At 37.9% G+C, this 13,589-nt stretch overlaps 1 protein-coding gene across 2 annotated transcripts in view; it reads right to left on the reverse strand.

Annotated features, from left to right (window-relative positions):
- The window catches only part of LOC138047568 (helicase domino-like), a 39,936-nt gene that overhangs the window by 13,692 nt on the left and 12,655 nt on the right, over positions 1–13,589 (reverse strand). For both annotated transcript variants that reach the window (XM_068894475.1, XM_068894474.1), the window contains exons 18-27: positions 13,152–13,378; positions 9,738–9,940; positions 8,952–9,006; positions 8,242–8,356; positions 7,527–7,838; positions 6,349–6,528; positions 5,696–5,818; positions 5,452–5,499; positions 5,280–5,363; positions 3,200–3,331 (exon numbers count right to left, since the gene is read on the reverse strand). In XM_068894475.1, the coding sequence (XP_068750576.1) occupies positions 3,200–3,331; positions 5,280–5,363; positions 5,452–5,499; positions 5,696–5,818; positions 6,349–6,528; positions 7,527–7,838; positions 8,242–8,356; positions 8,952–9,006; positions 9,738–9,940; positions 13,152–13,378 (1,479 nt within the window). The remainder of the gene's footprint in view (positions 1–3,199; positions 3,332–5,279; positions 5,364–5,451; positions 5,500–5,695; positions 5,819–6,348; positions 6,529–7,526; positions 7,839–8,241; positions 8,357–8,951; positions 9,007–9,737; positions 9,941–13,151; positions 13,379–13,589) is intronic.

Genomic DNA, 13,589 nt, shown 5'->3' on the forward strand with positions numbered 1-13,589 from the left:
TGATAAAAATGTTTGGAATAGCATTTTAGCAGATGTTTGACAATTTTAATTTGAATTTCCGTAAAAAAGGATTTATAACTTATATTCCATATATTCCTATTCCGGAATACGGTCAATCGAACGCACCCTAAGCATATATCTGGTATCACATTTTTGGGCTTCTTTTCCTAAATGAGTCCAAGCATGTCATTCTTCGCAAACTTGTTTACATTACAGTGAAAATTAATACAAACAGACAACCATCACATGTCTCACTTTGAGGTTGAATTTTACCGTGAAGTGGCCCACTGAAATGCAGTGAGGAGTCCTTGTTCATGTTTACACCATGCACTTTTTGTTCCTTTTCAAAATCATAACAAACTTGCTGTCAAATCAGTAACACTTAAGTAATGATCCGTGTAAGGTGGATAGCAATTTCCTTTGTTATGCGGCAACGGGGCTTTCCCCACATAGGAATGTTATCATTTTTACACAGAGAATGTATAAACCTACAGGAAAGCCGTTAACACAATAAAATTCATTTACAGCCCACTTTGAAAGGGTGATTTTTTGTGTTAAAAGATTTTGACCAATCACAAGAGTTGAAAACAAAAGCCAAGAAACGTTTACAATTTTACATGTTCCCCATATACAATTTCTGTGGAATTCATTTAAACTGAGACCAGATGAAAGATGGAAGATGGTTGGAAAGTAAGGATGAATATAATACTGCTTTTATGAAGTCTTGTTAACTTTTGCTGTTTAAGCCAATCAGAAGTAAGTACAGACAATAGAAAAGTTATCACCTTTTTGCATACCAATTGAATTCCAACATGTTTGTTGCCGTTGTTGCTATCATTCTTATCTAGACCGTTTCTTAATTATGGAGTTAAATCTCCTTGGCTTTTAGCCATTTTTGTCAGGTGAAATCAGACAGTTGAGTTAATTACTTCCACACTGCTTTCAGCAGAAAATGTCTTAGCAGACATACTGACATGACAAACACACCCAGTTACTACTATGTTTCCAAACTGAGGTTATTCCATCACATCACAAATACATTTCAAGCTATTAAAGGCATATCACTTGAGTGACAAACTGAAATAACTAAAAGGCAATGGGGCGTAACCAGAGAGAAAAAGTTCACATCTCATTAACTCATTGTGTTTTGGCTAGTAACAAAAACACGAAAAGTCTCATCAATTTAAACATACAGTTCTCCAATATTTGTATCTGTGGTTCCTTAAAGATAACTTGAAATTTTTAGGGAAGGAAATCCAAATAATAAATAATGAGCTCAAACTACACTCCCCAAAAGGGGCCATGCATTTGCCACAATTCACTTTTTATGGGAGAGAGAATTTTTGAAAGTTTAGAGAGTGAAAAGTATTGCTCTCCTTAAAGTAGTTTCTGACAGCTTTAAGTTTTGCTCTTAAGTGGCGGGGACTGAGTCATGAAATCCAAGCTTGAGTGATGATGGAAAACGTCTCTCCTTGCAATGAATCTGGACAGAGTCAAGCTCTAATATGTATTGACCAACTTAATTCTGTACTTGTGAATTCAAGAATCTAAATAATAATTACTCTGCAACTAGCTTGCTTACAGCCTATCAAAACATCAATAAAATGTCACATGCTTGAAACCTGATAAAACACACCTAGTGAGAATTTTTGTTTTACACAGAACAAGTAATGAGGGCTGGCTTGTTTTTCTCGTATGTTAACATCTTCCTCTCACATTTTGCACCATTGTCTAGACTCAGAGGGACACACTTTTTGTGGAATGTTTTTGAAGCCGTTCAATAAACTTGCAGGTCCTGCTCTCCTTAATTGGGTCTAATGCCACACGGCTTTGCCTTGTGGTTTTAAACCAAATAAAACAATCCCTGTTTGTCAATTAAACAGTACATGACCCACACTTAACACCTGAGGCTGGCTCTGAATGGCTGTTCAGTGAATTGAGTTCCAAATTGCCTTGAAATGCTTGTCATTTGGTAAATCTTCTCTTGATTGCTTGGATGGCATTGGCTAGCATGCAGGAAACTTGGAACACTAACTGCCCTCAGCTCTTTTAGCCTTTCGCTTTTGGAGGAGAAAGCTACTGACCCAAGCTAAAGAAGAGCGAAGCAGTCAAGAAATTCAAGTTCAAAAGTGAAGAGATAGGTAAAGGAAAGAAAAAGCAGAGAACTCATAACATCAAGGAAGTGCCGTTTAAAGTGAAAGTAATGAAATGGTTTTAGTGAATTTACTCCGACTCAGATTGCTAAGGGGGGATGGCTCTAATGAACTCAGAAGGACAAAATAGTTGCTTTACTAAAAAAAACATGGTGATAAAGGAAATGGAAGAATGGCCAGCCAAACCATCAAGAAACACTCGTTACAAAAATCATTACCCACCAAAAGATTGTATTTAACAAGTTCAAGACAACCTTGGACACCAACAACTGTTGGTGACACTGTACAGCCATCCAAAATTACAGGCAAGCCAACACTATTAAGTTCATTTCTGGCAAGTTAGCTTGCTGCCACCAGTTATCAATCAAGAGAAGATAAAATAATGACAAACAATGACAGACAAAACAACTTTTCTTTTGATGTTGTTTATTTTGGAACTTATTGCCACACTTTCTTTAACAAAAGTGCCAAAATTACAGAATCCAGCTCATTTGGCCTTTAAACTTTTTACACTGAATTTATAGTAACAATAATTTCGTCAATTTCTTCCTTAAATAACAGCCTACATTGCATTTGTTATATTTTTCATACAAAATCTTATGTGCAATTTTAGTTCAACAAAATGAACAGCTGAGAACTTCCGACATTTTCCTCCACCCAAAACAAAACATCGCGAGTGATGTTGTCAATCAGTAATCCAATTCAGCAGTATGAATAACCTAATTTCACCAAGTGCAGGCTTTCAACAACCAAGGACATTAATTTTTTCATTTCTCAAAAAAGTTAGCATTTCATTTTATGAGAAAACTCTAGATTTTATCAGTTAATGTAGTTCTTCTAGTGATTCTTTTTGAACTACTACAGCTACTGCTTCTACTACTTGCTCTAGATGAAGTGCGACTAGTGTTGCGATTGTTTTTGACAGCCCCTCTACATGCTACCTGTGAATCAAACTTCTCTTTTGGTTCATTTGAGGATGAGGCCTTTTTATTACTGGAACAATGACTGTTTGGCCTAGATCTACGTTTGGCTTTATTCTTTTTAACCTGAAGGGCATCCTCTCGGGAGTAAGTGTACAAGACCTCATCCTCTTCCTCAGCGACCCGTTTCTCTTCTTCTTTCTTGAGTGCCAGAAGGTGACCCAATTCCCAATCCTTCTTGGCCATCTCAACTTCATCCTGTAGATAGTAAAAAAAAAATTAATGTGCTTCGCGCTGGGGCACTATTTTGTGCATAACAATCCTACTGTGCATAATTTCTTGCATCATTGGCGAGCACAGTAGCGCGGGGCACATTGATAAAATGACGGAATTTCATTGACGTCAAGCATGACCTGTCAAGGAATGGCTGTCTTCATGGAGTAGTGAAAAAATCAGCAAAAATCTCTGGCCAGTTTTTTGGCAATTTCACAAAATAGTACCGAAAGAGCCATAAAAAGTTGAACAGCCCACATTCCAGTTTAATTTATTTTGGAGTGTTAAGTACTCACAAAGGCATTCAAATACACTTTTCAGGTATGTACTTGAATCAACCATAGAATGACACCAGGCTCAGCGTTATACATTGGATTACATTTTGTAAAATCAAACTACATTTGTCCAACAATGGGGGTGTGTGGCAATTGTCAAAGTAGCTCAAATATCTGTATTGTTAGCTTTGCACCAGGGAAACGAGCATGGTGGAGCCCCCACTTTTATTACATTTTTGCCATCTCCTTGACATGTCACAGTGTGCAATGTTTCATCGGAAATCTATGACAAGTTCTATTTCTAGGGAATCACCTTAAAGTGTAACTTCACTGAGCTATTATTAGTGGGAATGTCAGTTTTTAAAGAAAGTTTGGAGACTGAGGGACATGTTCAAATGATATCAACTGCTTGAAGTTAAATGAGTTTTCTACTTCTCTTGAGGAAAGATACTGGCTAGGTTGCTCAGTCTTCTAACTGGCATCAAAGCTGACTGCACAGATTCAATTGCATCTTTTTATCGAGTTTTTAAAAAAACAATAGAAGTCTGGTAATAAGTAATCCCAGGAGTTAGGGTTAGGGTTAGGGTTAGGCAAGTTTCAACCCAAAATGGTTGGTTACATGTATGGGTCCTTCAACCTAAACAGGAAGCACAAGAGATGGTTCATTCCTACAGTACATGATCCAATTCTCAAAATTACATGTCATCTGAAAAGACAATCAAGGAAGGATTTTTTGTAACTAGTAACGTGGATTGTCTTCTTCTACACAACTTCAGAAAAATAGAGGGTTTTTTTCCCTGAAGTTTATATGAAAGAAATTATGTTAGTTTCGCTGAGTGTGTGACCAAACAAAGATCCAAAACCTTGTCAGGCTTTGAATACTCAGCAATTTATAATGGTAGGGAGGTCAGAGTAAAATGCCCAAAAAGAAAAAAAAGTGGCATTACTCTTATGTATTTTCTTTTTGAACAAATGACTAGAAGCCATTTCAGGAAGTACTGACAACCGACAAAAACTGACAATTTGACAATGACCACATGAAGCCGTGTAAATGTGATCATTGATAATGTTTCCTTAAGAAATGTTGCCTTTTGGAGTGTTCTTTTAAAAATGGCATGCCCCGGACACCCCTTACAGAAGGGGTTGTTAGGCCTCTTGTTGATACAATTGGCTACTCAGGGGTTTTATTAGAAGCTGGGACCTGAATACTAGTACCCGTCTACTGGCAACGCTAAGTACAGTACCCACCTATGCTCAAAGAAGGTCTCAAGATCAAAAGCCAGACAATATGTAGGGTTGCCTGCTTACTCTATCACAAGGTACCTTCTAACTTAAACACTGAAACCCCTGGTTACTCTACTCAAACCAGCTGCCAACAAATAATACGCTACTCGGGAAATACCATAATACTCTTGGTTTGTCCCCCCAAATTTTGCATAAGCATTGTTTCCAGTTTCTCTTGGGACTTACAATGGTCCCAATAACAGCGCATATGCAAAATGTGGGGGAAGGAAGTGGGGGACCAACAAAGAGTATTATGGTATTTTCTGAACAAGTCTCATTGAAACCCCTGGAGTAGCATACAGTGACCCCATAGTCAAACTTGAATACCTACTACACAATTATGCAAATAAAGTTGATGGAACAAGTCAGTGTACCTTAGCTGCTTTTATTTGCTCCAAAGTGATGTAGGCACCAGACGACTCAAGGAAACGAATAGCATATCTTTCGACAGGGGTCATCTAAAAAAATTCAACCAAAGATTTTCCAGATTGCTGTGAATACATTGAACTATTCTTAATGTCCGTAAATGGCAATAAAAATTATTACCTGGTTTTCTAAAGCAGAGAGTTCTTCCTCCACTTTCGACTTCTCTTCCTATCACAACAACATAAAGTGTTGCGTAAGTATAGAATATGACAGAAAGATTGGCATATCCATGCAATTGATAAGACCCAAAACAATGCCTTAAGAGATGAAATAATATCACATTATCCCATACAGTAACATGTTGCATTCATCAAGCTGAATTACATCTACAATGAAACCTTGATTTCTCCTCGTTCATACTAACTTTTCCAGAACCATCTTCACTTAGAGGAATTCCTTCATCAAATTCCGCCAGTTCAGCAGCTTGTTCTGCTTTGGCCCGAGTTGCAGCACATGCATCCTGCTCATCTTCAGCTTTAAACAAAGCCTATGAGGATGACACAAAAATACATTGCCTGTGTCAACAATATTTTATTTTATACTAATTACACTTGATACCAAGGACAACTTTTCCATGGCTTGTTGAAACCCAAAGCAGTACCATCAATAATACTCTTAAGACTTCTCTCACTCTGATGACGTCATTTTACAAACTACAGTTGACTCCCAATGGGATTTATTTGAAAAACTTGAAACATATCAGGTGCATTTTGGGTAAAATTTTTTCCTGTATCTTCTAAAGAGAAAACTTCAAGTCATGAAACTTTTCAACATTAAACTGTTTTCTCTTGACATGATAACATGTCTCAGAAACTGTATATCAGAATGACAAAATCATTGTTTCAAGAACAGCTTTGAGACTCTGGACAGTTTAATGACGTTAACAAGAATGAACCCACAGGGTCAAATCATTACCAGCAAATAAAATTGCATACATGTACCTGATCACAAACACCATAATGCTTATTGAATATTAAGTATAAAACACTACAGTCGCATGGCTAAAATGTTTTATACCTGCTCCAATAATGTTTGAGAAACCTTTCCTCCAGCCATATTACTGCTAACGTCTGCACTATTTGTAGTCTCTATCATTTCTTGTTTATCTGATGGCACATCTTCTGCTTCTGTTGTCTCTGCTGCTGTTTGAGAGTCGGTAGCTTCCGGGTCAATTGTAAAGAGATCCCTTAGTGTTCCCTGTCACATAAATAATACAGAAATTTCATAAAGTAAATGTTATTAGAAAGCTTTAAGTGGAAGGATACAAGCTAAGGGCAGGGCATTTCAGCATTTTTAGCATTTGCACATCCTGTAAACACTGGTAGATAAGCCGCATCTTTTTACCATAAAAGAGTGGTCCAAAATTCGAGGTGTGGCTTATCTACGAGAACATCTTGGAAGAAATATGTAAATTGCCACAATCACCCCCAACCCCGTAAAGTCTGTTTTAACCCTTTGACATCCAAACCGGCCAGAGTATTTTACTCTGTCTAACGCCAGACAATTTTACTCGTCAATGGGGAACCCCTGGGAGTCAATGGGTTAATTAAACATCAACAGATAATGCATACAATAACAATAACTGGTCACTATTTTTGCAAGTTTTGTGGCTCCTAAAGGAGCCAATATTGAAAGCCTGTTTAACTGCTTTCATTGGTAGGTCTTTTAGGCAATGTAGAGTCACTTTTTTTGAACAGGTAAAGGTTACCAGACTAGGAATCTCCATTCCACCAAAAAGCTCTTGGGACTAATGCCAATGGCAAATTACAACAAGGAAAAAACAAAAGATCTTTGAGAACTCATGTGGCAAATGGCCCACTGTTTCTCTGTTGCTTACAATTTTGAAGACAAATTTGGCAAAGAAATTGAACTCTGTTTCACAAGCAAAACTTCTGCTTTGGCTAGATTCTAGAATGCTTCTTCACTTAATTCCAGCTTGCTTTGTGAAGGTTTCTTTACTCTAACAAAATGCCTGGTAACTACTAAACAAAGTAGGTAAATTAACAAACAAGAAGCTGTCAACATAAGGGATGTATCAGTGAAAAAATGCTGGGGAAAATTCACAAGGAAAAACAGTCTTGTGTCCAAACAAGTTGATACTGTATATTCGTTACACATAATTTGAGGGGTTAAAAAGCCATATAACACTTTCCCTAAAGTAGCCAAACTTCTCCTTTTACACACAATAAACATACCTCTTTGAAATAAGCTGTGGTAAAGTTTCCTCCTTCAATAGCAATGTTGCCCAACATTCTTTTCTGATTGGCTTTTTTTAAGATGTTTTCCTCCACAGTGCGCTCACTGATCAGTCTATAAATGTGAACATCTCTTGTCTGACCAATGCGATGGCACCTGTCCTGTGCCTGGGCATCCATTGTCGGATTCCAGTCACTGTCATAGAATATGACTGTGTCTGCTCCTGTTAGGTTAACACCAAGGCCTCCACTACGTGTGGATAGGATAAAACAGAAGATGCGTGAATCTGCATTGAATCGCTCCATCAACACCTGCCATAAAAAAAAGGCAAAACATGCTCTTTAACCCTTTCACTCCTGTAAAAGCCACTGAGACTTACAGATTTTACTCTGGCTAATGCAAGATAAAGAATACTTCTAACATTACCAACACCTTAAACTTATTTTATGGTGTATTAAAAATCTCCATCATTTACTACTTGAACTAAAATTAAATTACATGTTCTGAAATAATTAATAATGCCCATTATATCCAGCTTTTTTTTCCTTTGCAAAATTTGTCAAATACAACACATTTGTGACATTGCGTTATTGGACTTGATGTCACGTTATTGAAATGCCAACAGATTGATTATTCCGTTTAGTAAGCAAAATACAGCAATTTATCGTGACTTCTTTTCAGTATGAAGGATTTATTGCGCGATCAAATTGTTACCTGTCTTTGTTCCACTCTCGTAGTCCCATCCAGTCTCAGATAAATGTACCCATGGTAATTGAGAAAGCTCTCCAAAACATCAAGCATCTTCGTCATTTGAGTGAAGATCAATACCCTTGGGACAAAACATGTCAAAGCACTTAACGATAGAAAGAAAACATCAGTGAACTCCTGAAACATGCTCCAGGGTCTGTCATTTTTTCAAACTTCATTTGAACTTCAAAAATCATTAATAATTCATGAGCCTAACAGCCTATCAAAAAAACGGATAAAACGTCACATGTATGAGCTACATATCCTGATAAAACACTCCTCGTTAGTATTCTTCATATTAGGCATAGCTTGTTTTTCTTGTATGCTAATATTCTCCTATCACAATTGGAACCATTGTTCTGAGTCCAGAGGGACACGCTTTTTGAGGAATGTTTTGAAACCGTTAACAAACATGCAGCATATGTTTTATCAGGTCTAAAAACACTTGGCGTTTTTAACCCCGACAAAACACTGCTGCTTGTCTTTTAAATATTGCTTGAAAATTTATTATCACTTGATTTGACAGAAGAGTGCCCAGACTTTTTGATCTAGTTAAATTAAATAGTAAAATGAAAATCTCCCTCTTTATTTCCCTGCACTTATAAACTGCTACTGTACAATAGAAACAAATTATGCAGGACATTTGAATCTCCAAAAGATACTTAAGGAATGCCTACCTGTGTTTCTCAACTTTTAGTTTTCTCAGGAGAAGATCAAGAGTTTGTAGCTTACCTATGTTTACAGGAAAGGATAAGGATTATATTTGAAAGCATAAGGATATGTTAAATGAAATCTTTACAGTTGAAAATTTCAAATGCAACAGTCGTAAAATTTGATGATGAAGAAGACAATGACCAAAACGAAGATGACAATGATAAAATGAGTATTCTGTAAAGAAATAATCATTTTGTGTATTGTAACACCTGTTTTGTATGCCACAGATGGAAATAAATCCTGCAAATTTCTTAATTTAAATGTTGCAAAAGGCAAAAATAAGCCAGATTGAAATTGGAACAATTACTAAATGGAGGCTAAGGGTGCGTTCGATTGACACTATTCCGGAATAAGAATATGTGGAGTGATGATTTAAAACGGTATGTCTGGCGTTTTGAAGCAACAAAGATAATAAAGATACGTTTAGAATAGCCTTTTAGCAGGTGTTTGACAATTCTAAAGTGAATCTTCGTAAAAACCAAGGATTTTTCACGTCTATTCCATGTATTCCTATTCTGGAATACGGTCAATCGAACGCGCCCTAAGTTGAATGTCAAAACTGTTCTGATGTTGTCTCTATTCCCTTTTTACTCCTGTCCCACTGAAAATGCAAAACAGGCCTATCAGAGAAGGGAAGACAGTAACACATGATTGATTTCCTAAACCACACACAAATCCTATGATATTTCTCTTTGCCACAGCTCACGTCATCTCTTGTTTGTGGTGCTAAATCAAGTCTAAAAACTCACCACAATCATATTGAATAAGTCTAACTTCGGGAAACTGCATTTTAAAGCCTCTTGCAATTGGATGCATGAACGTTGTTTTGGGCGTAAGTTCGCAGTGAAACATCTCCTCAAGGTTTTGCACGTTTGTCAAGTACGAAGGAGGAGTATGTGATGTATGAAGTTTGATAGGAGGGGCTTCCACAGTGGGAACTGCAAAGACAAACCTACAAAAAGCAACAAAGCAAGTTAAATCCTTTGACAATGGAAGCATCTTTTGTTAACCATTAGTACAAAAACAGAACTTTGACAATTTTACGGAAACTCAAAAACACCTTAATTGATCCTGTAAAACAAACACATGCTGTATAGTTAAGAAATGAAAATCACTCCAATCTATTATTTAATTTTAATTTTTCTAAAAAATTGGCTTTACCTGCATAATTACAAAAAGACCTACGTGCTTATTGAAACAAAAGGCAAAAATACTGAAGGGAAGATTCCAGCCTGGTTTACAGGGATGAATTTCAGGAATTTGGTTCTGTCAAAGTGGTGAATTTCCCTGTTTTGGTTTGAAATTAAGGTCCATTTTAGCTCTAGCAAGTACGGAATGGCATTTTACAACAAATGATGCAAAAAATAATCATGTGATCATGCATTTTCAAGGCAACCCACATATCATGACAAATTTTCAGCTGTTTGTATGACCGTCTCGGCATCTCAGACCGGGATCTTGGCAGGCGGTCCAGGCCACCTTCTCATACAAATATACCAAGATTTTACCAAAGAAGAATAGGCAATAGCAGAAATCTCGGGAAAGCGGGCCAGCCCCCTAACTGGGCTGGCTCGCCTCATATGAACAGGCCCTAACAGCATAACATTTAAGACAAATGGCGAAGTTGGTCCTACGATTTTAGCCCATACAGTACCGCTCAAATTACTACCCTTACGCGCGCATGTGCGCGTTACAGGAATCGCATCACAGGCAAGGTAAAAAAATCTGTAAGTACAGCAACTGGAGGATTGCACGCGATCTTAATTAACCCTTTGACACCCAAACCGGCCTAAACTGGCCAGACTTAATATTTTACTCTGGCAATGGGGAACCGCTGGCAGTCAATGGGTTAATTGGATATATTTTCAATGTCTGTGAAAGTCCCAGACACATAACAAACAGGCATTTTAGCAGAAGTAAAAGCATCTAGTTATTGTAGAAAGGCCAACAAAGTTACATTCCACCAAACACACAGGTCAGCGGTGTGTGCTAAATAAAGAAGACTGTTAACTTTGCCTACAGGAACCACAGAAATGTGAATCATAAGCAGTTTGGCAAGGAAAGCAAGTTTTAAAGATAGAGTAGTTATCGTTTAAAGCAACATTTGTTTTAATTTGTGTCGAGTTGGCAAATTAAAATTCAGGCAAGCCGACATGTGAAGGAAAGTCAGGAAAACCTATGGCTTTGTTTATCTGAAATCTTTACACAACAAAATTATTTTGAGTGGCCGTGTTGTCATGCCACAAATTGTAACATCAAAGCAAAGTGTAACAACTTTTGAAGCAAAATGTAACATTAACCCGCATTGTAACCCATTTTTTGACCCAAAATGTAACAATTTCTTTACCGCCAATTGTAACTTGACCTTTTAATGCAAAATGTAACTTTGGGGGACTTTATCCCCTACTCTTCTCGAATAGTGTTTGGGTTCTTTAACGTCCCACAGGGAACTTATGAACATAGAAGAAGACTTGAAAGTCTAACCATTTGCAGATGAAATTACAAAGGCAGCACTTTCTCCTCAGTTTTTTTAAGATCCTGAGTGTTGATCCAGCCGGGGTTCGAACCCGCGACCTCCGGTGTGATATCACAGATACTAGTTGACCTGTTTCCGTAAAGTTTCCACTGATCGGTACAATCCAATGCTTCTAAGTGACTCGCATACTACTGAACATTGGCAATTTCTATCTCCTGGTGGATCATATGAAATGTAAAAATGGGCAGTGTCTATACAATCTTTCATGCAGACTCTCTCACTATCATAGAAAGTTAATCCTTTTTGCGGTGAGCTGCTTTAGCACTTTTTGGTTCGGTCCTCTTTGCCTTCTTTTTTTCCTCCCTCTCCTTGTCCATAGTGTGGGAGGCGCGGTGGCCTCACGGTTAGAGGCTCCTCCGGATCGAGTGGTCCGGGTTCGGGGCCTGGCCGGGGACATTGTGTTGTGTTCTTGGGCAAGACACTTTACTCTCACGGTGCCTCTCTCCACCCAGGTGTATAAATGGGTACTGGCGTAATGCTGGGGGTAACCCTGCGATGGACTAGCATCCCATCCAGGGGGGAGTATAAATACTCCAAGTCGCTTCATGCTACAGAAACCGGAGATAAGTGCTGGCCTGATGGGCCTTCCTAGGCTCGTAACAGAGACCTTTACCTTTACCTTGTCCATAGTTGTACTAGTTAGATCACTAACTGAAATCCACTTGTTCATTTGCCTTCCCGTTATCGGCGAAGAAATGTACAACCAAATCTCTATTCTTCTTGGAAACTTTGTTCTATTTATTTACCCGAGAATTCTGGCTGGCATCACTGATGCTTGCCAAGATTAACCTGGTTTCCATATGATCTGCAAAGTCAGGTCTGCGATCGTAAATAACGAAACTATCGCTGCACTTTATAACAAAACTTGCAAAGATTATAGTGCCTCAAAAAAGTGAAACACGTGGACGTAAATTACTGAAAAGTCACAGTCAACTGTCAAAGACGCGCACAAGTGGTACAACAACACGCCCAGCACAAAATCAGGTTTTTACTACATGTACTTCGGTGACACAAGGTCATACTGACAATGCAACCGCCATTTGCTTTGTCGGAAATTTTCTTCCATGTTTTGCCGAGGATTAAAATTAGGGGGAAGGTTGTCTAAGATTGATTTACAGATAGAAGGAAACGTTTGTCTGCAGTATTTAAGCTCGTCTGGAAACTCATCTGTCACAGACAGCTTATGATCGTGCAATTGTCGTTTCCTGCGCAAATTTAATTGATTTCGAGCAGACAAGTCCTCCTAAATTTAACATGCAATTGTTGTTTCCTGCATAAATTTAATTGATTTCGAGCAGACGAGTCCTCCTAAATTTATTTTAAAAATTTCGGCTTCAGTCACTCTCGCGCTACGCGAATTGCGTAGCATGCAATGCGACTGGTAACTTATATATGAGCTGTACTGTAGCTACATTGCGCTTACAGTTGAGCGGTACTGAATGTCAAAATCCACATTTCTAACTTTTTGCTGTCCAACTCTAAACTTTTGCAAGAGATGGTCTTTGTCTAGTACCTAATGAATGTCATTCAAGTGTCAAGTGTATTTGAGACACCAATTGGGGACACTGCACAGAAATCAAATCAAATCAAATAATCAATCTTACAGTTCAAATAACATTCTGTTAACCTGGTAATAATCTCCTTCATTTCACTTATTCTGTCCTCTGGAGTCTTCAGCACACTTGTTAAACACTCTGGTAGCTTTGCAGTATGCCACAAATTATTTACGATAGACACAGCTTTTACAAGATCTAATCCATACAATGGCTGAGCTTGTGCATGACGACTGTTCACCTCCATGATACGCTTAAGCTTCTGCTTCCTTTCTTTTGACCTCTTTTCTATAAGACTCTCCTATAAAATGGATAGGACTATCAAAGAGGGAAAAGTTTAGTTAACAAATAGATTCCATGTTGCCATGTGTCTGTTCAGTAATAGATCACAGATGACGTCAAAATGTGGTAAGAACAAAAAAATGGTAAACTAGGCGATAGCTGAGTGTGTCACTGATGTTCTTACCACATTTTGACGTCACCTGTGATCTAGTACTGAACAGACGCACAGC

Source organism: Montipora capricornis, chromosome 4, assembly GCF_036669925.1.
Source record: "Montipora capricornis isolate CH-2021 chromosome 4, ASM3666992v2, whole genome shotgun sequence".
NCBI classification, from domain to species: domain Eukaryota; kingdom Metazoa; phylum Cnidaria; class Anthozoa; order Scleractinia; family Acroporidae; genus Montipora; species Montipora capricornis.